The sequence below is a fragment of the Salmo salar genome, chromosome 13 (assembly GCF_965601325.2).
Source record: "Salmo salar chromosome 13, fSalSal1, whole genome shotgun sequence".
NCBI lineage: Eukaryota > Metazoa > Chordata > Actinopteri > Salmoniformes > Salmonidae > Salmo > Salmo salar.
The window spans coordinates 88,421,672-88,447,661 of NC_138303.1; the positions used below are offsets into that span (position 1 = coordinate 88,421,672).

The 25,990-nt window shown below is 42.3% G+C and overlaps 1 protein-coding gene across 1 annotated transcript in view; it reads left to right on the top strand.

Moving 5' to 3' along the window:
• Nucleotides 1-3,029: 3,029 nt before the first annotated feature.
• nalf2 (NALCN channel auxiliary factor 2) overlaps nucleotides 3,030-25,990 on the top strand; it is a 45,960-nt gene continuing 22,999 nt past the window's right edge. The window contains exon 1 of the mRNA XM_014137506.3: nucleotides 3,030-4,185. Coding sequence (XP_013992981.1) covers nucleotides 3,469-4,185 — 717 coding nt within the window. The 5' untranslated portion in view covers nucleotides 3,030-3,468. The remainder of the gene's footprint in view (nucleotides 4,186-25,990) is intronic.

Here is a 25,990-nt window from a genome sequence, read left to right on the forward strand (position 1 = left end):
CTCAACAAAAATATAAACACAACAATTTCAATGATTTTACTGAGTTACAGTTCATATAATGAATCAGTCAATTGAAATAAATAAATTAGGTCTTAATCTTTGGATTTCACATGACTGGGCAGGGGCGCAGCCATTGGATGACATATGCCCACCCCATTGGGAGCCAGGCCCACCTACTGGGGAGCCAGGCCCAACCAATTAGAATTTGTTTTTCTCCACAGAAGGGCTTTATTACAGACAGAAATACTCCTCAGTTTGATCAGCTCTCCAGGTGGCTAGCCTCAGACGATCCTGCAGGTGAAGAAGCCGGATGTTGAGGTCCTGTGCTGGCGTGGTTACACATGCTCTGCGGTTGTGAGGCCGGTTGGACGTAATGCCAAGTTCTCTAAAAAGACGTTGGAGGCAGCTTATGGTAGAGAAATTAATATTACATTCTTTGGCAATAGCTTTGGTAGATATTCCTGCAGTCAGCATGCCAGTGGAATGCTCCCTCAAAACTTGAGAAATCTGTGGCATTGTGTTGTGTGACAAAATTGCACATTTAGAGTGGCCTTTTATTGTCCCCAGCACAAGGGGCACCTGTGTAATGATCATGCTGTTTAATTAGCTTCTTAATATCCCACATCTGTCAGGTGGATGGATTATCTTGGCAAAGGAAAAATGCTCACTAACAGCGATGTAAACAAATTTGTGCACAAAATTTGAGAGAAATAAGCTTTTTGTGCATATGTAATGGGATCTTTTATTTCAGCTGATGGGACCAACACTTTACATGTTACGCGTATATTTTTGTTCAGTATACAGTATATTGCAAGTCAAATCACGATATTTGGTTGAAAAATCGCAATTAGATATTTTGCACATATCGCCCAAACATCCTGTTAAGTTTTAGACTCATACGAACCATCCTGATCTCACAAGCTCACATTCAGAATGTGTGACAATAGCAGGGACTTTATGTACAAAAAAAGTCAACATAATCACGAAAAAAGCTAAGTCGGGTTGGAACTCGGAAGATGTCACCCTTCTCCGTCGTCGCCATTTTGCTAGGAGTAATACATGTTTTTTCTCAAAAAGGTTGGACGCCAAACCCACCATTGTTGTGCGTGGCCAATTAGTTATATTTTCATGTCACACTCAACAAATGTAAACGCTTGGAGTTTGCTAAACCACATTGGCACTTGGATTGGAACCAGAGCTTTGGTCAGATGACATGAACATTAATTAATTGTCAACACACACCAGTGGTGGGTTTGGCGTCTAAATGAGATCGCATGAGCAGAAAATAATCCCATACCTACTATAAAATATGGTAGTGGATCTTTGATGTGAGGAGGCTATTTTGCTTCCACTGGTCCTGGGGCCCTTTTTAAGGTCAACAGCATCATGAACTTTACTCAGTAACAGGATATTTTAGCCAAAAACCTGGTTGCCTCTGCCAGGAGACTGAAACTTGGCCGCAAGTGGATCTTCCGTCAAGACAATAACCACAAACACATATCAAAATCTACAAAGAAATTGGTAATTGGCTTCAAAATCAACATTTTGTAATGGCCATCTCAGTCTCTGGACTTGAAGCCTATTAAAAACTTGTGGTTTGAATTGAAGAGGGCAGTCCATAAGAGCAGACGAAGGCTATCAAAGATCTGGAAGGATTCTGTATGAAGGAATGGTCTAAGATTTCACCCAATGTGTTATCAAACTCATAAAACATTTTAGAAAAGGCTCAGTGCCATTATCCTCGCAAGGTAATGTATTGAAAGGTATTGAAAACAGGGGTATCAATCATTTTGACCCCTACCCTTTTGAGAAAAAAAAATATTACTCGTTAAACAAAATATCTTTCTCAGAGTAATTGTATTACTATAAAATAATATAATTTCCCAATTTTTTTGAGCATACCATCTAGCTCAGTATTTGAATTATTTATTTTATAGAGACCGTTTTGCTCATCTTTATCAAGGGTGTCAATCATTTTGGACCCCACTATTGTTCTTATGTGCAGATTGCAGAACCATATGTAGAGATTAGGATTATTGTGATTATTGATGATGATGCTAATGATGATAATTAGTATTGTTATTATGATTATTATGGTCATAAACTGTAGTAGTAATAATTTGCATAGTCAGGCAGTAGTAGTAGGCCTACAGTAGTACTTGATGACAATCCATACCACTTCTTCTTTAAATATGTTGGAAAACATCATCAAATAGTGTAAAATGAACAAACATTTAAAAAATCCTGTGACCTCACATTTTCTTGGTGTGTAGTATTACCACACTCAAAACCTGTACTATTACCACATTCGAAACATAATCTAAATCTGTTTACCATGAAATATTATTTTGTAACATTACATTTCATATTTTCTTGCAAACCTTGCAAACCAGATGAATAATGTGGTATTTAATCTCTCTCCTTAAATTCCTCATCGGGTAAGGATGCCCAATGAAAGGATTGAATGAAAATTGGGGAATGAATGGGCTTGCGTTAAAGGCCCAGTGCAGTCAAAAACGTGATTTTCTTATGTTTTATATATGTTTCCACACCATGAGGTTGGAATAATTCTGTGAAAATGATGATAATCCACTTTTAGTGTAAGAGCTGTTTGAAAAGACAGCCTATAATTCCAGCCTGTTTTGGTGGGATAGAGTTTTGGCCTGCCTGGTGACATTACCAGGTGGTAAATTAGCTAATAGATCAATAAGAAAGAGAGTTCCAAACCTCTGCCAATAACAGCTAGTTTTCAGTTTTCCCCTCCCCACTCAGAACACTCACAGACTGTCATAGCAAAATACTTATTTGAGAAATTGCTCTTTGCTAAGAAGCAATAAAAAAAAATATATATATATTAAAAACAATCACAGTAAGGCACTTAATAATTGTTACCCAGAAAATATTTTATATTGAGATAAAAACGGCTGCATTGGACCTTTAATGGGAATGTGAGAGGAGATGTGGAACCACAGGGGCGACCAATAGCGCAGGCGCTCCACCCCCTTCAATTAAATAATCTGAAGGTTTTCTGTGCTAAACCGAAGATGGCGACAGACTAAACTAGACTGTCAAGAGGAAGGAGGAGATGAGAGGCAAATGTCGCTTTTTGCACTAAAAACGGAAGAAAAAATAAGACTTGTCATGTTTGAGAATGGCAGATATAGAGTAAAGATTTCGTTTTTGTACGTGCTATGCGTTTCTTGTGTGATGCTGCACCGGTGCTGGGGGTGTCGGTAGGATTTCACAACATGTTACAATTTTGGGTGTATAGGGAATATTATGCCGGACGTTATCTATTTGCAATGGATTAGACGCCGGGGTTTGGAGCTGGATTGATTTCTTGACACAACAACTTGGAAAAAATGCTTCCCATCACCATGTTGCAAACGAGGTAGGTGGCATTGTTTGGGGGATATATTGCAAAGGTGAAAAAGCCATCTGAGATCGCTTTTGTCTACCCCCTAAAATATGATCAGGGGTGCTTGGATGTTTCGAAGGGAAGATGACGCCGTGTTAAAAATATGTTGTGCTCCCAAACAAAACGACAAACCCTGTGCCGATTCCGAGAGAGTACAGAAATGGCGAATGTCTTTGGCATCCCTATTATTTTTCACTGTCCTTCTCTCTAATCACCTTTGGCTGTGTGCTGGAGTTAAACTGAGGTCCAAGGATAGGAGCAACCGCAAAATCTGGATCAACGCGACTGACGGGGTCCACCCGGCTCTAAAGGAGGGGAAATGTGATATTTTTCTAAGCAATTTGACCAAATCCGCTGCTCCAGGTCCTCATTGCACTGATGCTCAAAGCCACCACACACACCTGGAGTCAGCCTGCACCACATTGTATCGGCAAAAAACTGGCTTTAGGTCCTCAACTCCAACGTTCTCGTCACAGATGTTACTTGATTATTTTAGGAATTTTAGCCTCTCTTTTTGTGATTCTTACTCCATTTCCGACTTACTGTTGGGGATGTCAAGCCCAGACAGTTTAAATTGCAGTCTTCAGAACATGGTTTTGGATTTGTTTAGCAGCGGTGGGGATGATGAGGATGTCTGCAGCATCTGTATCCAGGCATACATGAGGCTGGACCAACACGCTCAGGAAAAATATGAGGAGTTTGACTTCTTCTTTCTCAAGTATTTATCAGAGGATTATTCTGTCCGATCCCACACAGAGGACTGTAAGGTAAGATCAATTTTTGCTTCCTGTCATAGGCTACACCTGTTCTCCAGGTGTGCATGTTCCCTCATAATGGCAGTTTATTTTCAGCAGGCTACATTCTTAGAAAAAAAGGTTATTTGGCTGTCCCCATAGGACAACCCTTTTTGGTTCCAGGTAGAACTCTTGGATTCCATGTAGAACCCTTTGTGTAAAGGGTTCTACATGGAACTCAAAAGGGTTCTTCAATTCTTCAAAGGGTTCTACTATGGGGACAGCCGAAGAACCCTTTTAGGTTCTAGATAGCACCTCTTTTTTTTCTCTAAGAGTGTATGGATGGTAAAAGCTCCTAAGTCTCCATTGTCATGTGTAGGCTACACACAATAATATTTTGACAACACATTTACACACACATATTTAAGGTGACTAAATTATTACACAGATAATGTACTGTATGCCAACACAATGCCTCTTATGAATGTTTTCCATTTTGAAACAATGAATGTGCTGCATGAATAATGTGACTATTCACACTGAGTTGATGAATAGGCTAGTATGCGTTCAGAATAAGTGGTTCATGGTTGCATAAGACTCCCACAAAGATCTACCTATAGCAGATGTTTCCTTGTGCTTCTATAACAAAAAACATGTTAATAGTGTTTTGTTTTTCATGCCACTTCTCAGCTCTGGCGTCTTGCCACCTGTGTTGAGCTCTGATGTCACCCCTCTGTGCCCTCTCCGGGTTGCCAGAGTGGTCTGGCAGAGCCTTTGATGTTCCACTACCTTGCAACACAGGGCTGTCTGTGGTGAGGGCTATTTATGAGTCATTACAGACCACAGGGCTGTCTGTGGTGAGGGCTATTTATGAGTCATTACAGACCACAGGGCTGTCTGTGGTGAGGGCTATTTATGAGTCATTACAGACCACAGGGCTGTCTGTGGTGAGGGGTATTTATGAGTCATTACGGACCACAGTCAGACTCTTTGACCTGGTTGGTATTGATAGGGACATGATAGCCTACACTGTTATTTAAAAAAAAAAAATGAACAAAAAAAATCCAAAATCCTATTAATATATGGTAGGTCTGGCAGCACTGGTGCCAGAAATAGACTGTAAAACTACAGACTAAAAATGTACATAAATAATCTGTATAAATACAGTGATTACTTTCCATTAAATAAAGTATATTACTGCAATTTTACGACATTAACTCCTATTTTTACCTGTAATCCTTTTTTTGCTGGCATTGGTTGTGAAAATAAAGAATTGGCCAGCTAAAAAGCATAAAGAACTCCTTAATTGATGACAAAATAGTTAGAACACAGATTATAATCATAAATTGAGAGCAGTTTTTTGTAATTTTAATTTATCAGTTGTGAAAATAGAGAATTAGACAGCTTAAACCCTGAGTTGATGCCAAAATTATAGCTAGAACACAGAATTGTCATATTACTTAAACCTACTCTTGATCTAACTGGCATCAGTTGTGAAAATGGAGTATTGGTCAGCTAAAAAACAGACAACTCCTTAATTGATTACAAAAACCTTACTCTCAATGTAACTATTACTGGTTGTGAAAACAAAGAATTCTCCAGCAAAAAAACAATTAGACATTACACAGGTATTTCCTTATATTTATTACGTATATTAAGTTATTCAATACACGTTCAAACCTTAACCTGTGTGTGTGTGTGCAGTGGCATGGTAAAGGGGTAGAAAGGGAAGGGTGTGTTAAGAGGGGTATCAGGTAATCTCAGTGTACAAACATTTCTAGAACTATACACTTGATAGTTAGTGTCAAACAGGAAATTCAATGAAAGCTTTTTTTTTTTTAATCAAACTTTACATATACTGTGTCAAACATTCACTTAAAAGCAACTTACAACATGCTAATGTAAAAACATTCAGTTCTAACATTTGTCAAGTGTTTTTTTTCTTTCTTCTTCCTGTTTCTTCACTGTGCTGCAGTCGGTGGATTTAAGTGCCTGTATGTACGCGTGCAAGGCTACTCCCTCCATAGTCTGCAATGTTTGAGTTCAGAGAAATAACTTTTGGATTGATTGCATGCCGCTTTGAGTTCTTCTCCACTTTGGACCCCTTATCTGGGTTGATCTTGAATAGGCACCTGCGTTTGGATGAAGTAACAAATGCCATTCTATACTAGTGTGTCCGCCATTTTTAAATCACTAGGAGTGGTCCTCTACCCCTTCAGATACAATAATTAGATTTGTTGACTAACATGGATTTTTGCAGGTACATTTGTGTCTAATTTAAAGGGGCTACATGTAGGATGTTTGCAAAGTAATATTAGAAAATGTCTGATACAGTTAAGGTAACAGTGGAACAATAATGTTTCACTATGTTTTTTTTCACCAGAAAGTATATTGGGTGCATAGAAAGTGTATCCTGAAATGCTACATTTCTGTTGGCCAACAAGAGACTTGTGTGGTTTTGTTTTGAAATTGAAAGTTGTAGTTAACAGTAAGGCATCCTAGATGACAACACCAGACTAGAGTTAGTTATAACGTCTGCAAAGAAAGTAATGTCTATTGCAATAGGTGCACAATATAATGTTACACGCCACTTTCCCAAGTGCTACAAAGAAATCCTGGGAGAACTATACAGTCAGTCACTTTAAATGAAATTGTAGTGGGTAATAAGGGATGAATTCATACCTCTGCAGGAACTCCAATGTTGCTGCCAGATCAGAGGGGTAATATATGTTAAAGCGATAATATGCCACAAACATCATTACCAGGGCATCGTTGAAGGCAAGAATGCCATTCAGGACGATCTGTTCCACAGAAACCATTAAGTTTCCAGCAGTCAGAACTCCCTATGGTAATAACAGACAAGGGGTGAAATGTTTTACCACTATCTTCCATTCACTCTTCCTCACTTTACCCATCTTTCTCATTATCTCCTGCAACCTCACCCACTTCATCTCCCTCTTTTTTTGTTCCTGCTCCATCCCTCTCCCTCAAACTCTCATTCTATCTACCTCACACACATCCACACAGGTCTGACACATTGTTACCCAAGCAAAAAAAGCTGTATACTTGTATTATTTTGGAACCACTTAAGTTGTACATTAGAACACTATATAGTAATAAGTAGTGATGGGAAGAGTTAAAAAAAAAAAAAAAAAAAAGCTCTGATGTTCAGTTTTCAAAGAGCTACCAATTCAATGCAGTAAGCTTGTTGTCAAAGTTATAACACCACGTGCCTAATGATGTTTGACGCTTCGGACCTCACAACACACCCTGACAGGAGTCGGACTCCTCTCCTCCTATTCATAAGTATAGCTTCTGTTAACTCTCCTTTTTGTTCCTTAGTGCATATTGGTTTACTGTTTATTTTATTTCCCTTAATGGTCAGAGAAGTTGACTTGTTTATTTAATTTAAAACACTTTAAATTGCCCTTGTTTCTTTTTGTCTCGTTCCTTTTCCACTTGTCCTGCTTTATTGTTATGCAGGACCGGTCACACAACTTTTAATACAAGATTACAAATACCATTTCGGTATACTTAATAAGCTACTAGTTTAAATTAGGAATATATTTTAAGTGTATTAAAATCCTATTTCCAATCCTGTATTATAAGTATACTAAAATATAAAATGATTACTTTTAATACTATTCAGTGTACTAAAGTAAAACTTGTGGTTCCAAAATAATACACTTTAGGAAAACTGCTGATTTAACTTGGGTATGTGAAGTGAAAACACAAATGTCTTGCCACAAACAACAATGCATGGTGTGCTTGGCAGCTTTGCACAGTCAATTTCCGATGGAAGGCAAGTTTCGTCAACGTTGAGGAACACCTTGTTCTCTTCTTCATTGAATAAGTTAAGTAGCAGCAAAACAGACCCAGGTAGGTTGGCTTCTCTTTGACTGTTTCTATACCTGACAGTGTCTTGGCAATCTTGTTCCTCCACTCACGAGGGAGAGATTTGAAGTAGGACACAATTCTCCCACATTTGCTCGCCATGGCTTTCTCATGCTCTTGAGTTCAACACCAGTAAGTTCTCTAAAATGATTCTTAATGCCAGGGGTCTAGTGTAGATATGGCCATTCTTTGGCAATGTCAGAGGTCTCATACCACAAATGATGTCTTTCCTCTGGGAGTAGAAGGTTGCTGCCATTTTTCTTTTCAATACTTGTCTTTGCTTCTGTTTTTGTACATCTTCTTGTGTGTGTGTGTGTGTTTCATTGGCTGGTAGACGTCCTGGTCGCCAGTTGATACAGCTGTAAGAATCCAGGCATATCCTCTTGGATGGTGGCTCCTCAGACTCCTCGGGGGGGGGGGGGGGGGGTGTGTTCCCTCTCCAAGTTATCAACTTGGCTCTGCAGCTGCTTAGTGAGGGAGTTGTGTCCACTACCAACAATTTCACCTTCATTAACATCTTGGAATGCCTTAGGATAAGTCGGCACCATCTTCCTGGCTACTTCACTCAAAATGCTTCTTTCCTGGCATTGGACAAACTGTAAGGATTCATCTACAATCAGGTGATTGACTTCGTCTCTCCCTTCCAGTTGGACCCTCCTTGTTCTCCAGCTTTCTTGTAACCTCAGACGGCATTCGATTCCAAGGAATTACAAAACTGAAGTGCCAGTTATTGTCCACTGCTGTCCGTCTACTGGGGCTGGATCATGCGGTTGAACTAGCCAGTGGTGAGCTTGTGCTTTCAGTATCTACACAGTGAAGGTGCACAAACACATTTGGGGTTCTCTTAACTCCACATTTTACTCCCTGACACCACATACATTATCATCACCGAGTTTCTAATCCAAACTTAACTCCCATTATAACATATACATCTTATCAATTGTCTGCTTTTTAAATGATGATTATGACAACTTTTTATAAAAGCAATATAACTACATTTGACACACCATGAATAGGAGGGCTACACTAGGCTTAATCAGAGTTTGAGAAACTGAGCCTAAACTGTTGTAATGTCTGTGTAGATTGAAATCATTGGTAGTATAGCTCAAAGCTTTCCAAAAGTTATGATTTGAATTAGACATATTACTTGACTTGACCCCCACCTTAAATACTTTCTTGTCAATCATATCGTCATACATAGAGCCCATTTTAAGTTTTGGGTGTATATGCACTTTTTTAAACAGTAAATGTATAACCTGTTTAGCATTTTCTTATATACAGCAAAGGAACAATCCTTGCTGCGGGGTGTTTGGGGGCTACCAGACACACTTCTGGTGTTGGCTCATTCCTTTCAGTACTATCCTTTTCACCTTGGATAAAAATAAGAGGTTGGGAATCAGGCCGTGTTCCATGTTCTAATTTTCTCACCATGCTTAACACATTTTACATAGTGACAATACCATGCTTTAATGCCCGTTATCATGAGTTTTTTTTTAAAGTAACAAACTGATACTTACATGTAGCGTTCACTTGGGCTATCTGCTTCCTTGCTTCTACTGGCCTCAGGACATGGAGAAGATCTGCCTCCGGGACATACTTCATGTCTTCCAGCTCTTCCACACCCAATGTATTAAGAGAATCCAGCACTGCCTGATGTCACACATCAATAAGATCTACACCGAACAGACTTTCAGCATCATCATGAGAACTCACTGAATGAACCGAAATAATTGGACACATGCGCAGCTGCAGCATACCTATGCTGCCTTGAAATGTGGGAGGTAAAAGAGGATCTTAATGTAAAGGCTTTGCCACAGTCTCTGAATGGGCATTTGACCTTTTCTCTTTTTGAAACATGTGACCTTAGAAGATCCTTCAGCTCAAGGCATTGTTTCTGACAATGACGAGTTTCACATGTAAACGGCCCTTGCATCTTGTCACATTGTGATACAGCAGACTATGATGATGACGACGCATATGACTTTTAAAAGGATTATGTTTTGTAAACTGACATTTGCAGCTAACCATGCAGCATACATATTGGCCACTTGCTTTATGTCGGTGTAATGACAACCACAAGCTCGTAACGTTTTAACTGTAAGGCCACAGGAACGACGTGCCTATTTGGGAAGACCTGACATGTTCCCAATTTCTCTATATTTAACTTAACAAAGAAAAAAAAAGTAGTTTGTAGATTTTAATCTAGGTTCCAATTAACTACTGACGTGTATATTTCTGATTTGCTTGATTACAATGACAATGGACTTCAAAAGGGGACAACAGGGATTATTTCTTTGTACTTCCATGCTAAGCTACTCAGTTTGCTAAACTAGCTATGAATATTACTTCAGTTTGAGGATTGCAGGGAATTTCCTCAATTCCAATTCAAGAAACTGTTACAGGAGAAAGAGAAACATATGTTATCAGGTGGAATTGGCTTACAGCAAACTACCTAGCTGGCAAGATTAGCGCGCGCTAGATAGGTTATGAAATGCAGCTAGCAAAATAGCTGAATGTCAATGCATCAATATTCATAATTAAAACTTTAACGATCAACATGTTACAAAAAAGTTGTATTTTAGCTGGCTTGCTGCCAGCTAGCCAAGGTCTGGTTGGTAGCTAGCGCCTCGGGTAGTATTAGCTAGCTATCTTGCTAACGTGTGAGCAGCCAACTACATACTCCACAATATTAGCTAGCAAATACAACACAAAGTTAATGAGCTGCACATCTAGCAATTTCGTCAACTATTTAAACTTTGTTAAACAATTAAGCAAACGTTTGGTGGTAGTGCTTGCCTTGGGATGATGGATATCCGCTCTCCTAGCAATGCATGTGCCAAGCTGCTGTGTTCAATTGGCACCAGTTGTGTGAGCGGGCGTTTGAATGATGCCTCCAACGTGTTTCTGATTCATTGTCAAATGGAAAAATGCGACGTGAAATATTGACTATTCTTTGATTACACTAACCTTTTTAATAGTTCTGAAGAGTGATGTAGAGGATGGTGACTTTGAAATAGAGGAGGAAGTGTCTGATATGGAAGAGAATGTTGGATCATAGTGAATGATCATAATGAATCATACTCAGATGAGGGCAAAATTGCATGATATTAATGTAAAAAAATTACAATATCGCATGGTCTTCTACCTGGGAGTCAAGGTAGAATGCAGTCTACCTACATTACATAAAAACATGTAAGCACAATCTCACACTGGTAAAAGTAGGCAACTCTGTATGGTCACTTTGATATCAATAAACCTTAAATACTTAACGTAAATAGTTAGCTAGCTGGGTAGATTCGTACTGAAGCATAAATGCAATACAACCGTATGCCTACTGGCTAAGTAGCTAGGAAGCAGTTGACAATCTAGCTAGCTACTGGTTAAAGGGGCCACAGAAGGACAAATGGGAAAGGTGGTGTTGAAACTGGTCAGAACCAGGCTGCCATAGGCTAAATCAAAACTTTGATTATGATTTTCCAGTCTCCTGTGCCCACACAAAACCTAGCTAACTAAAGCAGTTGAGTTTAGCAAAAGTCTTGGCTATATGAATGCAAACCAACTCATGTAAGTATATTGTAATTTCTTTGCTTCTTAGTCTACCTTGCTAACTAGCGGTTTACTAGTTAGCCTACCTAGTCTCAAAACCACTAGGTAGATGCGCCCCTCAAGTGTCCCACAAATCCTAGCTAGCTATTCAAAGCAGTTATGAGGACATAATCTACCTCATTGTGAATGTCAGTAGGAATGCAAACCAGCTAGCTGGATCAAGGTAAAAGCAGGATGGAACTGAGACTACTGTACATATTCACAGCTCTTTTTTTGTGAACAGTCAGTATCTGGTAAATGATATGCATTCACTTTCATTGAGGTATTGTAAATACTCATCATTTTACAGTTAATGTTTAATGTAGTGATCAATATCAGTTCAATCAGATGACAGCATTCTTTTTACATTCTCTTGCATAGTTTTATATACATCAAATCTTTTTTTTACTATAATTCTGCATTTAGAATGTAAAACCTATTGTAAATATCCATAAACAATGGTAAATGTAGTTCTTTATATTACTGTATTTCTACAGATTATTGTTGTGAAAAGGGAATGCATGTCTGTAAAAATATAGGAAGTTTAATGTATTTCGCATTTACTGACATTTCATATTATTCTACACGACGAGAGTTTAATAAGTTTATCCCTGTAATTTCACAGTATTCTACCATTATTCATAAATATAGAAAAAAACGTAGAAATTAACAGTTAAGTATTGTAAAAAAATATATATATATATTATTTATTTGTTTATTATTTTACAGTGTAGGTGCTGCCCAGGACTCTAATGAGCGTTGCAGCAACCAGGTCTTTCTTAGGCTTTGAAACTACTGTTTCAGGGTGGCACAAGTGGAGAGAGGTGGGACACTGCACTGTATTGACAGCTGTAGGTTTAAGAACAGCCCTCTTGATCAGAAAGAGTGCTTCCAGCAAACAGAGGATGTACGCCACATAGAGCAAAGGTAATGTTTTCTGATGGTTGTCATAATGTTCTGACCTAATGGCATGAATGTTCTAAAAACGGGGAAGCCCTGCATTCCATGCAGGAAAAACACAAGCAAGAAGGCCACAGGAGCACATCAACCTTTTCTTGCTGGCTATCAAGCCATCCAACACCTTGCAAAGTAACAACTTCATGTAATGTAATCTTGTTATCAAATTAAGTTATCCTAAGTACACTTAATCTCAATTTAATTACAACCTCAATCTTGATGAATTGAACATGTGAAATTGACCCCACACATACACTTAATGTGTTTAGGCCACAGGGGTTGAAGCTACCTCTTCCTAAGGCTCCTAATTGGTTACCAGGTGCTGCATAACTGCTCAGAGGTCAGCCTTAGTGACTGTCTCAGGCATGACATACTTCTCAGTTTACATATTTTTTTATTTAACTAGGCAAGTCAGTTAAGAACAAATTCTTATTTTTCACATGACTCAGACTCATGGTTTCACATGTGTTTTTGTAACTACCAGGATTAGAAGCCGGGGTTACGACAGCAGAAGCCAGTGTCTTGACCATTCAACCAAGAGGGCCAACGCAAATGTTGATGTCGCTACCTCATTACGTGACCATGCGCAACCATGACCGACTCGCTTTTTCACATTTTAAGGTCAACTAGGGCTGTCAAACTACTAAAAAAAGAGTTAATAGCAGGATTTGCTGTGATTAATCATGATTAATTGCAAATTCATAATTTGTTCAAATTGAGCTGTAATTTAAGATTATTTTTTTTTTATACAAAAGCATTACAAAACTATTGAAGTATAGATTTTGTCCAAAGTAACAGTAAAACAAATCTGTTTTTAAATTGATGAACACACTTTCTTTAACCTCAAAGTAAACTTGTTTTGACACAGCATTGTTGTTTTATAGCAGTATAGATTTTGTATTTAGGATATTTTCAGTGTATTTTGAATGCTTTCAGACAATGCAACAATTTTTTTTTGTAAATGTTAATTTATCTGACAGTGCTATTTTAACATGTTAAATAAGGACACAGAGCTCTAGCTTCTCTGTTCTTTTCACTGGGCTTCTTCCAACGGTCAATGAACAATGTATGAAGAAGAGAGGTGTGCGCCTGCAGCAGTAACACTGAATGGAAGGCTAGGAAATAAGAAATCATCACTTTTATCGCACTTTAATTATTATACTCAGGTAGTCTTACTTTTCTTTTAAAGAATAGCGTTACAGAATTTGCAATTCCATATGGGGAAACATTACTATTGCAACATCTCACATGAAAAAATACTACAGTTTACTATAGAATAGTACAGTACTAATTCTCTAGAATACTATACTACACACTGTGTAGTATTCCTTGATCATGTGTAGCACTTTATATAGAATACTACAGTAGTATCTGCAAAAAAGTACAGTCCACACAAATTCTACACTTTAACTATAGTAAATAATACAGTATTTAATTTGCATGTACCCTGCCCATATCCTAATTTGTGCCACCCGTAAGTGAGAAACCTACAAGCAAGTATAGACCATATATTGGGTTCCCTACAGTTTATATAAAAGAGCAGATCTATCTGTTCAGACCCCAGTCCTACCTACCAACAGGTTATGGAAAATGAGCTCTTTTAGTATTTCTCCATTTAGGTTTCCTCAAGGAGAAAGCCTGCAAATCTATGTTAAAAATATATAATAAAACAAAAACACTATAGTAAATACTACAGTCCACAAAAACATGAATTACTATAGTGTGTGTATATACTACAGTTATATTACTACAATATTTATACCCTAGTTAACTGTAAATTCTACAGTATCCACTTTAGTCCGCAAAACACTTCAGAGAGTGTCCATCGTTGCATCACCGACTGGTATGGCAACTGCGCTGCATTTGACCGTAAGGCGCTACAGAGGGTACTGAGTACGGCCCAGTACATCACTGGTGCCAAGCTTCCTGACATCCAGGACATATATCACACACACTATGCGGTGTCAGAGGAAGGCCCAAAAAATTGTCAGACTCCAGTCACCCAAGTCATACTGTTCTCTCTGCTACCGCACGGCAAGCGGTACCTAAGCGCCAAGTCTAGGTCCAAAAGGTTCCTTAACAGTTTCTACCCCAAAGCCAAAAGACTGAACAATTAGTCAAATGGCCACCCGGACTATTTACATAGATTCTCCCCCCCCCCCCCGGTTGTTTTTACACTGCTGCTACTCACTGCTTATTATCTATGCATAGGCACTTTACCCCTACCCACATGTACAAATTACCTCGACTAACAGGTACCCACGCGCATTGAGTTGGTACCGGTACCCTCTGTATATAGCCTCGTTGTTATGTAATTTTCTTGTTACTTTCTGATTATTATTTTTTTACATAAGTTTATTTAGTAAATATTTTCTATTTCTTTGACTGCATTGTTGGTTAAGGGCTTGTAAGTGAGCATTTCACGGTACACCTGTTGTATTCGGCGCATGTAACAAATAAAGTTATGATTATTACAGTAAAGACAGCAAAAACACTACAGTGAATTCTATATTTATACTATAGTGTTTTAATGTGGGATGTTAACACCACCTTTTCACGTGAGGAGAATAACACTATTTTAACATCACGTGAACTTGCAATTCTACATGTGAACTGTCACACCCTGATCTGTTTCACTTGTCTTTGTGATTGTCTCCACCCCCCCTCCAGTTGTCACCCATCTTCCCCATTATCCCTTGGGTATTTATACCGGTGTTCTTTGTTCGTCTGTTGCCAGTTCGTCTTGTTTGTCAAGTCAACCAGCATTTTTGTTATCAGCTCCTGCTTTTCCCAGTCTCTTTTTCTCGCCCCCTGGTTTTGACCCTTGCCTGTCCTTTGCCTGCTGACCTGTGCCTTTGCCCCACCCCAGGATTATTGACCTCTGCCTACCCTGAGCCTGCCTACCGCCAGGTACTGTTGCCCCACCTCTGGTTTACTGACCCCTGCCTACCTTTACCTGTCTTTTTCCTGCTCCTGTTGGTTTATTAAACCATTGTTAATTCGACATTGTCTGCATCTGGATCTTACCTTTATACCTGATAGTATGAACTGGCCATGACTGACCCAGCAGACCCGGACCAGGTAACGCCATCTCCTCCCAAGAAGCCTCCATTGGTAGGCACAAGGAATTGCTTCGAGGTCTTAGAGGGGGTCCAAATGTTGGCTGAGTGCCATGACCGGGTGTTGGACATTCTGCTGGAGCAATTCTGGGGGGTAGCCTGCCACGGTGGTAAACCCACCGCCCCTCAGTAACTCGTCGGTTAGCAGTGCCACTCCACCTTCCCGGGAGCCACGTTGACCTCCTCCCGGAACACTTTAATGGAGAGCTGAGCACCTGTCGGGTGTTTTTAGCTCAATGTGCCCTCATTTTCGTGCTCCAGCCCTGGTCCTAACCCCCTCGGATCACTCCAAAATAGCCTACCTCATCACGATGTCTGGGAGGGCTCTCACCTGGGCTACCACCGTTTGGGAACAACAGCCGGCCATGTACGTGAGTGAGACCCCGTTCTCTGGGAGAGAAGCTGCCCGCAAGCTAATCCAGCTCTGGCAGGACGCCCGGAGGGTGGCAGACTATGCGGTGGATTTCCGCACGTTGGCAGCAGAGAGTACGTGGAACCAGGAAGCACTGTTCGAACATGTTCCTGCAAGGCATCTCGGAGGAGGTTAAGGATGAGCTTGCTGCTCGGGAGTTACCCACGAATCTTGACTTCCTCCTCGCTTTGACCATCCTCATCGATGGGTGACTGCGGGAATGACGGATGAAGAGGAAATTTGATTTCGCTTGCACGTCCCGACGGTGCAATTGCCGAGACCACCCGAGGTTTCCCGACCTTCCTCGAGAGTCATCGAAGATGGCCAAGGCACTGTTTCCCGAGCCTATGCAACTAGGCAGAGCTGGGCTGTCGCTAGCGGAACGGCAAAACAGGTTCAACACAAGGAGCTGTCTGGATTGTGGGACTTTTTGTGTCCTCTTACCCGGTAAAAGACCAGGCTCACCGGTAGGAGCGAGGACTCCGGTGGTCCATATGGAGAACTTTTCTGCTTCCCTTACTCACACCCCTTTTCATGTCGTTCTGCTGTAGGGAAACAAGTCCTAATATCTCCGGGTCCTCAATGACTCTGGGGCTGATGAGAGCTTTATGGATGCCACACTGGCTTCTGAGCTGAACAGCCCCTATCCATTCCCATGGATGTTAGCGCGCTGGACGGGCGCTCATAACACTACTCCATCAACCTACGTGTGTCAGGGAATCACAGCGAGACCGTTCAATTCCTGCTCATCAAGTTCCCCCAGATTCCCTTGGTTTTGGGATTCTCCTGGCTCCAGCGACACAATCCTCTCAACTGGTCTACGGGTGCTATCATGGGCTGGAGTTAGTTCTGCCACGCCCATTGTCTGAAGTCTGTGCAACCTGCCCGGGGATGTCTTCCTGTGGGCTCAGAAGTTGCTCCAGACCTCGCCGCCATTCACACAGAGTACCAGGACCTCTGGGAGGTGTTCAGCAAGTCCCGGGCCACTTCCCTTCCACCGCACCGCCCATATGACTGCGGGATTGACCTTCTCCCAAGCACCACGCTTCCCTGGGACGTCTGTACTCTGTCGGGACCAGAGACCAAGACTATGGCGATCTACATTGGGGACTCCCTAGCTACAGGATTTATCCATCCCTCTCCTGCTGGCGCAGGGTTCTTCTTCGCGGAGAAAAAGGACAAGACCCTGCGCCCGTGCATTGACTACCGGGGGCTCAATGACATTACTGTGAAGAACCATTATTCACTACCACTAATTTCCTCTGCCTTCGAGCCACTCCAGGGGGCCACTGTTTTCTCCAAGCTGGATCTACAAAATGTGTAACACCTGGTGTGGATACAAGAGGAGGACGAGTGGAAGACTGCCTTCAACGCGGCCACTACAAATATCTGGTCATGCCCTTTGGCCTCACCAACGCCTCTGCGGTGTTCCAGGCTCTGGTGAATGATTTCCGTGACATGTTGAACTGGTTCGTCTTTGTCTACATTGATGACATCCTAGTCTTCTCCCGCTTCCCCCAAGAACACGTGCTCCAAGGAAAAGTGTGAGTTCCATCGCTCCACCATTCCCTTTCTGGGCTACATCTCTGCTGGGAGTGTCCAGATGGATCCTGAGAAGGTGAGAGTGGTGGTGGATTGGCCTCAGCCTACGTCCAGGGTGCAGCTGCAACGCTTCCTGGGGTTCTCCAACTTTTATTGCCGCTTTATCCGTGCTACCCTGGCCTCCCCCCGTCTGCACTCACCTCTACCAAGGTTCTGTTCACGTGGTCCTCTGCTGCTGACAGGGCGTTCCGGGACCTTAAACACCGCTTCACCACTGCTCCTATCCTGGTTCATCCTGACACTTCCCGTCAGTTTGTGGTGGAGGCCGATGCTTCGGATGTCGGAGCGGTCTTGTCCCAATGTTCTGCCCTGGACCTTAAGCTGCATCCCTGCGCTGCCTTCTCCCATCGCCTCAATGCCATGGAGAGGAACTACGATGTGTGGAATCGGGAGCTTCTCGCTGTGAAGATGGCGTTGGAGGAATGGCGTCGCTGGCTAGAAGGGGCGGAACATTCGTTCATTGTGTGGACCGACCACAAAAACCTGGAGTATCTCCACTCCGCCAAGCGCCTCAACTCCAGGCAAGTAAGATGGGTCCTGCTGTTTACCTGATTCAACTTTTTCCTCTCCTACCGGCCGGGGTCCAAGAACGTCAGGCCGGATATAACTCCACGGTTATTACCCCGGAGACCGAGAACATCCTTCCCACCTCGTGCCTGCGACGGCACTCAGCTGGGGGTATAGGGAAACGGGTCCGGGAGAAGCCGCAGTCCCAGCCGAACCTGGGGGGGGGGGCAAAATAACCGGCTGTTTGAGCCTGATGCTGTCTGCTCCGTGGTCCTGGAGTGGGCCCATTCCTCCAGGCTTGCCTGTCACCCGGGTTCTCGTCAGACCCTGGCCTTTGTGCGACAACGCTTTTGGTGGCCTACTATGGTTCTGAATGTTGCCGTGTTTGTCGCCACCTGCACAGTCTGCGCACAGAACAAAACTCCTCGGTAAGCTCCGGCTGGTCTTCTCCAACCACTGCCTGTCCCTCACTGTCCCTGGTCCCATATATCCCTGGATTTCATCACGGGTCTCCCCCCGTCTGAGGGCAACACTGCCATCCTGACTGTGGTCGACCGGTTTTCCAAAGCCGCCCACTTCATTCCTCTCCCCAAACTACCCTGGCCAAGGAGATGCCACAGCTTATGGTGCAGCACGTCTTCCGGATCCACGGACTCCCGGTGGACATGGTCTCCGACTGGGGTCCGCAGTTCTCGTCCCGGTTCTGGAAGGCATTCTGCACACTCATTGGGTCGTCGGCCAGCCTGTCCTCCGGATTCCACCCCCAGTCCAATGGCCAGTCGGAGCGTGTTAACCAGGACTTAGAGACGACTCTTCACTGCCTAGTCTCTGCCAACCGTACCACCTGGAGTCAGCAACTGGTATGGGTTGAGTCCTCCGCAACACCCTTCCTTGTTCTGCCACGGGTCTCTCGCCCTTCGAGTGTTCCTTGGGATATCACCCTCCGCTCTTCCACGAACAAGAGAAGGAAGTCGGTAATCCCTCTGCCCAGAAGTTCATCCGCCGCTGTCGCCGTACCTGGAAGAGAGCCCTGGCCACTCTGAAGACCACTTCTATATAGATTGCCACCGGACCCCTGCTCCACGCTATTGGCTTGGGCCGAGTGTATGGCTCTCCACCCGGGACCTGCCACTCTGGGTGGAGTCCCGGAAACTTTCCCCCCGTTTCATCGGCCCATTCTCCATCTCTAGAGTCATTAGCCCCACTGCTGTTCGTCTTTTGTTACCCCGTATCCTCCGCATTCACCCTACTTTCCATGTGTCTAGGATTTAGCCCGTGTCTCACAGCCCTTTGTCTTCTGTCTCCAGGCCCACCCCACCCAGTGTCTTCGATGGCCATCTGGCATACACTGTGAGACGCTTCCTGAGTGTTCGACCACGGGGCAGGGGCCAGTACCTGGTTGACTGGGAGGGTTATGGCCGGGAGGAGAGGTGCTGGGTCCCCGCTAGAGACATCCTGGACCCAGCCCTCATCGCTGACTTCCACCGCAGGCACCCCGGTCAACCAGGTATGCGCCCAGGTAGGATGCCAGGCGGTGCCCAGGGGGAGGGGGGGGGGGGGGGGGGGGGGGGTTACTGTCACACCCTGATCTGTTTTACTTGTCTTTGATTGTCTCCACCCCCTTCCAGGTGTCGCCCATCTTCCTCATTATCCCCTGTGTATTTATACCGGTGTTTTCTGTTCGTCTGTTGCCAGTTCGTCTTGTTTGTCAAGTCAACCAGTGTTTTTGTCATCAGCTCCTGCTTTTCCCAGTCTTTTTCTCGCCCACCTGGTTTTGACCCTTGCCTGTGCTGACTCTGAGTCCGCCTGCCTGACCACTCTGTCTGAGCCTGCCAGCCGACCTGTACCTTTGCCCCTCCTCTGGATTATTGACCTCTGCCTACCCTGAGCCTGCCTGCCGTCAGGTATCATTGCCCCACCTCTGGTTTACTGACCCCTGCCTGCCTTTACCCGTCTATTGCCTGCCCCTGTTGGATTATTAAACCATTGTTAATTTGACGTCTGCATCTGGGTCTTACCTTCATACCTGATATGAACGTGAGATTTACACATGAGAAAGTGTTTTAAGATTTGAAACCGCAAACTTCACATGCAACTGCAATTCACATGTAAGGTGTGAAAACAAACATGTTATTCTTATGTGTAAAGGTGGTGTTAACATGTGAACCCTTATTCAAAAGGCACTCGCACATCTGAGCTATGTTTGTTGCAGGTGCATGGTAACAATTGAATAAGATGAGAAAAAATAAGAAACCTGCGCACAGAGCTCTTATGAATACCTTGAGGCCGATTGGTAAGCTTAATAAAGAGCAGTGATACTAGCAAGGGCAGTGTGCAGGTTTCTTAATTTTATCAACATGTGAACTCTAAAATTAGCACATGGTTTCACGTGAAATTTAAGCTCAGCATGTGGAAACAGCTATTTCACATATGACAATGTGATTTCACATGTGAAACTGCAAATTTTAATCGTTTCTTTGTAAGAGCTGTGTGGCATAAATATCAAAAACAAGCAAGGCACCCTGTCTTCCTCTTAAACAAGACGGTCTTAAAAGTTTGTATCGAGGTCACTTTTTGTAGAGCACATCGGTTGCCCTCCGAGTGTGGAACACTCACATTTTATTTTTAATGAGCGTCTAGTAGAAACGCCTGTCAGCTAAGGAAGCCTATCCAAACAGATCCCCCCCTCTCTTTCACTCGGCTGTACCGCGGATACATGTGTCCCCTCCCTGTTGTCCCTACAGACACCCTGTGTTATGGCAGATTTGCTATCCCAGACAAGTGGAGGCACCATGGGACTACAGAGTTCATGCTTTCTGACAGGGTGGCTGATTGGTTTGAGGGGTTTTAGCATGGATGTGGCCTCTAGCGCACCTAATGTATTATACCAAATCAACCTGTCCCAACAGTAGTCTCTGCAGTGCAGAGGCTAGAGGGGACAGCAGATTTCACTCAGCAGGCCTTCCATTCCATGTTTTCAAATCAGTCATGTTTTTCTCTCAAGTCCAAAATGCAGAAAAATAATTTGTATTCCTGTATTAAAATAGCCTGATTAGTAACAATTACTTTAATAATACCAAAGGAAATACTTTAGGATTTGAGGGAATGTACACGGAACAAATATATAAACGCAACACGTAAAGTGTTGGTCCAATGTTTCATGAGCTGAAATAAAAGCCCCCCTAAAATGTTCCATACACACAAAAAAATGTATTTCTTAAATGTTTTGCATAAATTTGTGTAAATCCCTGTTAGAGGTGTGACACATCAAGAAGTGGATTAAACAACATGCTCGTTACACGGTGCACCTTGTGCTGGGGACAATAAAAGGCCACTTTTAATTATGCCATAGATATCTCAAGGTTTGAGGGAGTGTGTAGTTAAATAAGTTACTATTTTTTTTTTTTTTTAACTAGGCGAGTCAGTTAAAAACAAATTCTTATTTACAATGACGGCCGACACCGGCCAAATCCCAATCACTGCCAGTTGTGATACAGCCTGGCATGCTGACTGCAGGAATGTCCACCAGCGCCATTGCCAGAGAATGTAATGATCATTTATCTACCACTAGGCTACCTACCGGGGCGGCAGGTAGCCTAGTGGTTAGAGCTTTGGACTAGTAACCGAACGGTTGCCAGATCGAATCCCTGAGCTGACAAGGTAACAATCTGTCGCTCTGCCCCTGAACAAGGCACTGTTCCTAGGCCGTCATTGAAAATAAGAATTTGTTCTTAACGGACTTGCCTAGTTAAAGGTAAAATAATAAAAATAAACCCACCGCTAGCCCAGGACTTCCACATTCAGCTTCTTCACCTGCGGGATCGTCTGAGACCAGACAGCTGACGAAGCTGTGGGTTTGCACAACCAAAGAATTTCTGCACAAACTGTCTCGGGAAGCTCATCTGCGTGCTCGTCTTCCTCCCCAGGGTCTTGATTTGATTGCATGGCCGGCATTGTAACTGACTTCAGTGGGCAAATGCTTACCTTCACTGGACAAGTGTGCTCTTCACAGATGAATCTCGGTTTCAGCTGTGCTGTGTCATGTCGCAAGGATCTGTACACATTTCCTAGACACTTGAAATGTCCATGGCCTGTATACACCATCAGACATGTCACCCATTGAGCATGTTTGGGATGCTCTGGATCGATCGTGTACGACAGTGTGTTCCAGTTCCCGCCAATATCCAGAAACTTCGCACAGCCATTGAAGGGGAGTGGGCCAACATTCCACAGGCCACAATCAACAGCCTGGTAAACTCTATGCGAAGTAGATGTGTCGTGCAGATTGAGGCAAATGTTGGTCACACCAGATACTGACAGATTTTCTGATCCACGCCCCTACCTTTTTTTTAAGGTATTTTTGACCAACGGATGCACGTTTGTATTACCAGTCATGTGAAATCCATAGATTAGGGCCTAAGGACTTTATTTCAATTGACTGATTTCCTTATGAACTGTAAAATCTTAATGTTTGCATGTTGTGTGTTTTTAGTATTTTTGGTCAGTATATGTACAGTGAGCCTATTTATTTAATAGAAAGCCACACGGCTTCTACGTTTCACTAGTAAACAACCAGAAGGGACTATGTGAGTAGGGCCATGAACTGAAATATTTTAGGTCAGAAGATGTTGCTGTCAGAGTCCGTTTAGTTCTCACATGTCTGATCTCCTTTGCTGTGGATATTCTTGTTTGTGTGATCCTACACTGGACTTATGTTGGTTGCAGTAGTAAAATAAAATGGAGATGGATAGGAGGTGACAGCCCACAGTCTAATTCCTTATCTTTCCTCTTTTGTAGGCTAGAGTTGCTGTTATTTCAGACCGTTTCTCCAGGCCCTTGTCCAATACTCCCGAAAGCATTCCCCTGTTTGACAGAATTATTGCTCTTTCCAAGGACAAATATCTTATTTTTCTCTGTGTGACCTTACAGATCCGTCTTCTTTGGTGACGGAACACTGAAATCCTTCAGGCATAACTGTTATGGATGATGTCAACATCTTGGTGGGGGCATCTACAGATAACTTTCAGTTATGTTTTAACATGGGAGTGTCAAGTCTAAGCTGTTATGTATACTGGCTAATACTTTACATAAATGAATGGACACATTTCATAGGTGCAGTGGATTAGAGTGGGATTGTCCCTGTGCCTACCTGTCTCATGCCTTGAGTCATACACATTTACTCTTAAAACATTACAACTGCTTTGTGTTCTGTAAAACTGCTCTGTCCGTACAACCATGTACTTACTGTATTGTGCACATATCTCCAGTTCAGTTTAACCGGTTATCCTAATATTCAGTTACAGTACTTTCCTGTTACCATATCATTATCTGAGTAGGATATTTGTTAGCTTTGATTCTACATATTTGCTAATGTATTGGACCAGCTCTCACTATTTTTAAAATATGATATGGTCAATTATTTATGATCCCCCTTCTGCTGCTCCTGCACAAAGGCAGCTAGTGAACACACCCTAGCACAGTGTCTAATCAGAATCACTGTTTAATCACTGTTAATCTTATGTGACATGAGCTTTCTTGAAGGAATAACAGGAGCAGCAGCTGTGCACTCTGCTTTTAGATATGATAGTACAGCCACCACACCAAGCTGCTTTGAAAATCTATTTCCTATTGCAGGAAGTAAAGAAAATGTTATAATCTTAATGAGTACTGTATATTATTTACCCCTGACACTCACATTCTTAACCCATATCAATCTCTTCAACACATTTTCACACATGTTTTCAGCAATATATTGTTTTCCATTATTCGTGTGAATATGTGCATTTACTAATTGCATCATCAAATATACATCCATAACCTAGGAGTATTTTACTTCTATGTAAACAGGTGTATATGATGTTGGATGTCACATCCAACCCCATATGCACCTGTTAACCTAGGAGTATGTAAAGGCTGGTCGTTTGGAACAGAGAGGGCTTGGTTTTGAAGTAACACAGATGGCTCCGAGAGAGTGGCAGAGTAAAGCAGCTGACTCACAGCATTCTAGAATATCAATGAGGCAAGCTGGAGCTTCCTAAAGGATTTACGAAAGGGTTTTCACATACCCACACCACCCGTATTCGTCCAGACCATTGGCTGCTGATTGGCATCATCTGACCAATAAAAGGGTGTTAGCCTGGGCCATCTCTTTCTTAAGCATGCGGTCATCCATATTCACCCCATGCATTGAGGAACAAGCATACTGCATCACATCTGTGCTGTGAATACTTGCAGTATAAGGAGTGACATCTTGCATTGGGAAATCATTACATTTATCCTAAATGGAAGTCATAATAATAGTCATCTTAACGTTGTGAATTACATGCTGATAAAGTCGTTGCCCTGATCTTTTTTTCCTTCTTCCTGAAAGCAGTGAAGACTCCCTCCAGGGTCTTACTGCTGATGTGCTTGCCTTGACGGAAGGCCATGCTGTCTGCCTGCTTATCACCCTGGTGAATGGGCTCCATCAGCTGTGTAATGTGGCCTCCCTCCGTTGTCCTGGATGGCAATATTATAAATGTGCTCACAGATGAAAGTGGCACCACAGGGAGAACGACTGTTTCTACTGTAAACAAAACCTAAACAAAGGGATATTTGCTTTATGCAGTTAATCAATTCCATGCCTAACATTGGAGGTTTTCAAGTAAAAGCTGATCTTGTGTTTGTATTTTTATGATTTTGGCTTTGCATTTATAGAATTCATTTCAATTGGTTTAATTTATTTTGTTTATTCCATTTAATTTGGTTAAATAATGTATTAATGATGTTAATTTAAGAAGCTTTTTTTTCCTCATTAAGGTTACAATTTTCAACAACATAGTGTCCTCATATGTAATCTATTTAATAGTATAGTCTGAGGTGTCCACCTGAAAAAATATTTGTAAATATAGCTAGTTATGAAAGTTTCATTACTTTCATTACACTTGGGCTTCATATAAAGGCCCTCTTTAAAAGACTGCAGAATTGGGGCAGTTTTATTTTCAGAAACAATCTCTCCATGAACCAGTTTCAATAATTAGATAGGATGATGTCTTAGTGCCTTCAGAAAGTATTCATACACCTTGATTTATTCCACATGTTACAGCCTGAACACAGAATGGATTAAATAGATTTTATCTCACACATCTACACACAATACCCCATAATGACAAAGTGAAAACATGTTTTTAGAAATGTTTGCAAATTTATTGAAAATGTATTGAAAATTAAGTGTTTAATTTACATAAGTATTCACACCCCTGAGTCAATACTATAGTATGTAGAAGCCCCTTCAGGCACCGATTACATCTTTGAGTTGTCTTGAGTATGTTTTCAGCTTTGCACATCTGGATTTAGGGATTTCCTTCCCTGCAGATTTTCTCAAGGTCTTAATTTAGATAGGGAGTGATGGTGAACAGCAATCTTCAAGGCTTTCCACAGATTTCAGGCTCTGATCAGGCCCTACACCCAAACAAGGGCACTGCGTTCATCCACCTCTGGCCTGCTCGCCTCCCTACCTCTGAGGAAGCACAGTTCCCGCTCAGCCCAGTCAAAACTGTTCGCTGCTCTGGCACCCCAATGGTGGAACAAGCTCCCTCACGACGCCAGGACAGCGGAGTCAATCACCACCTTCCGGAGACACCTGAAACCCCACCTCTTTAAGGAATACCTGGGATAGGATAAAGTAATCCTTCTAACCCCCCCCTTAAAAGATTTAGATGCACTATTGTAAAGTGGTTGTTCCACTGGATATTATAAGGTGAATGCACCAATTTGTAAGTCG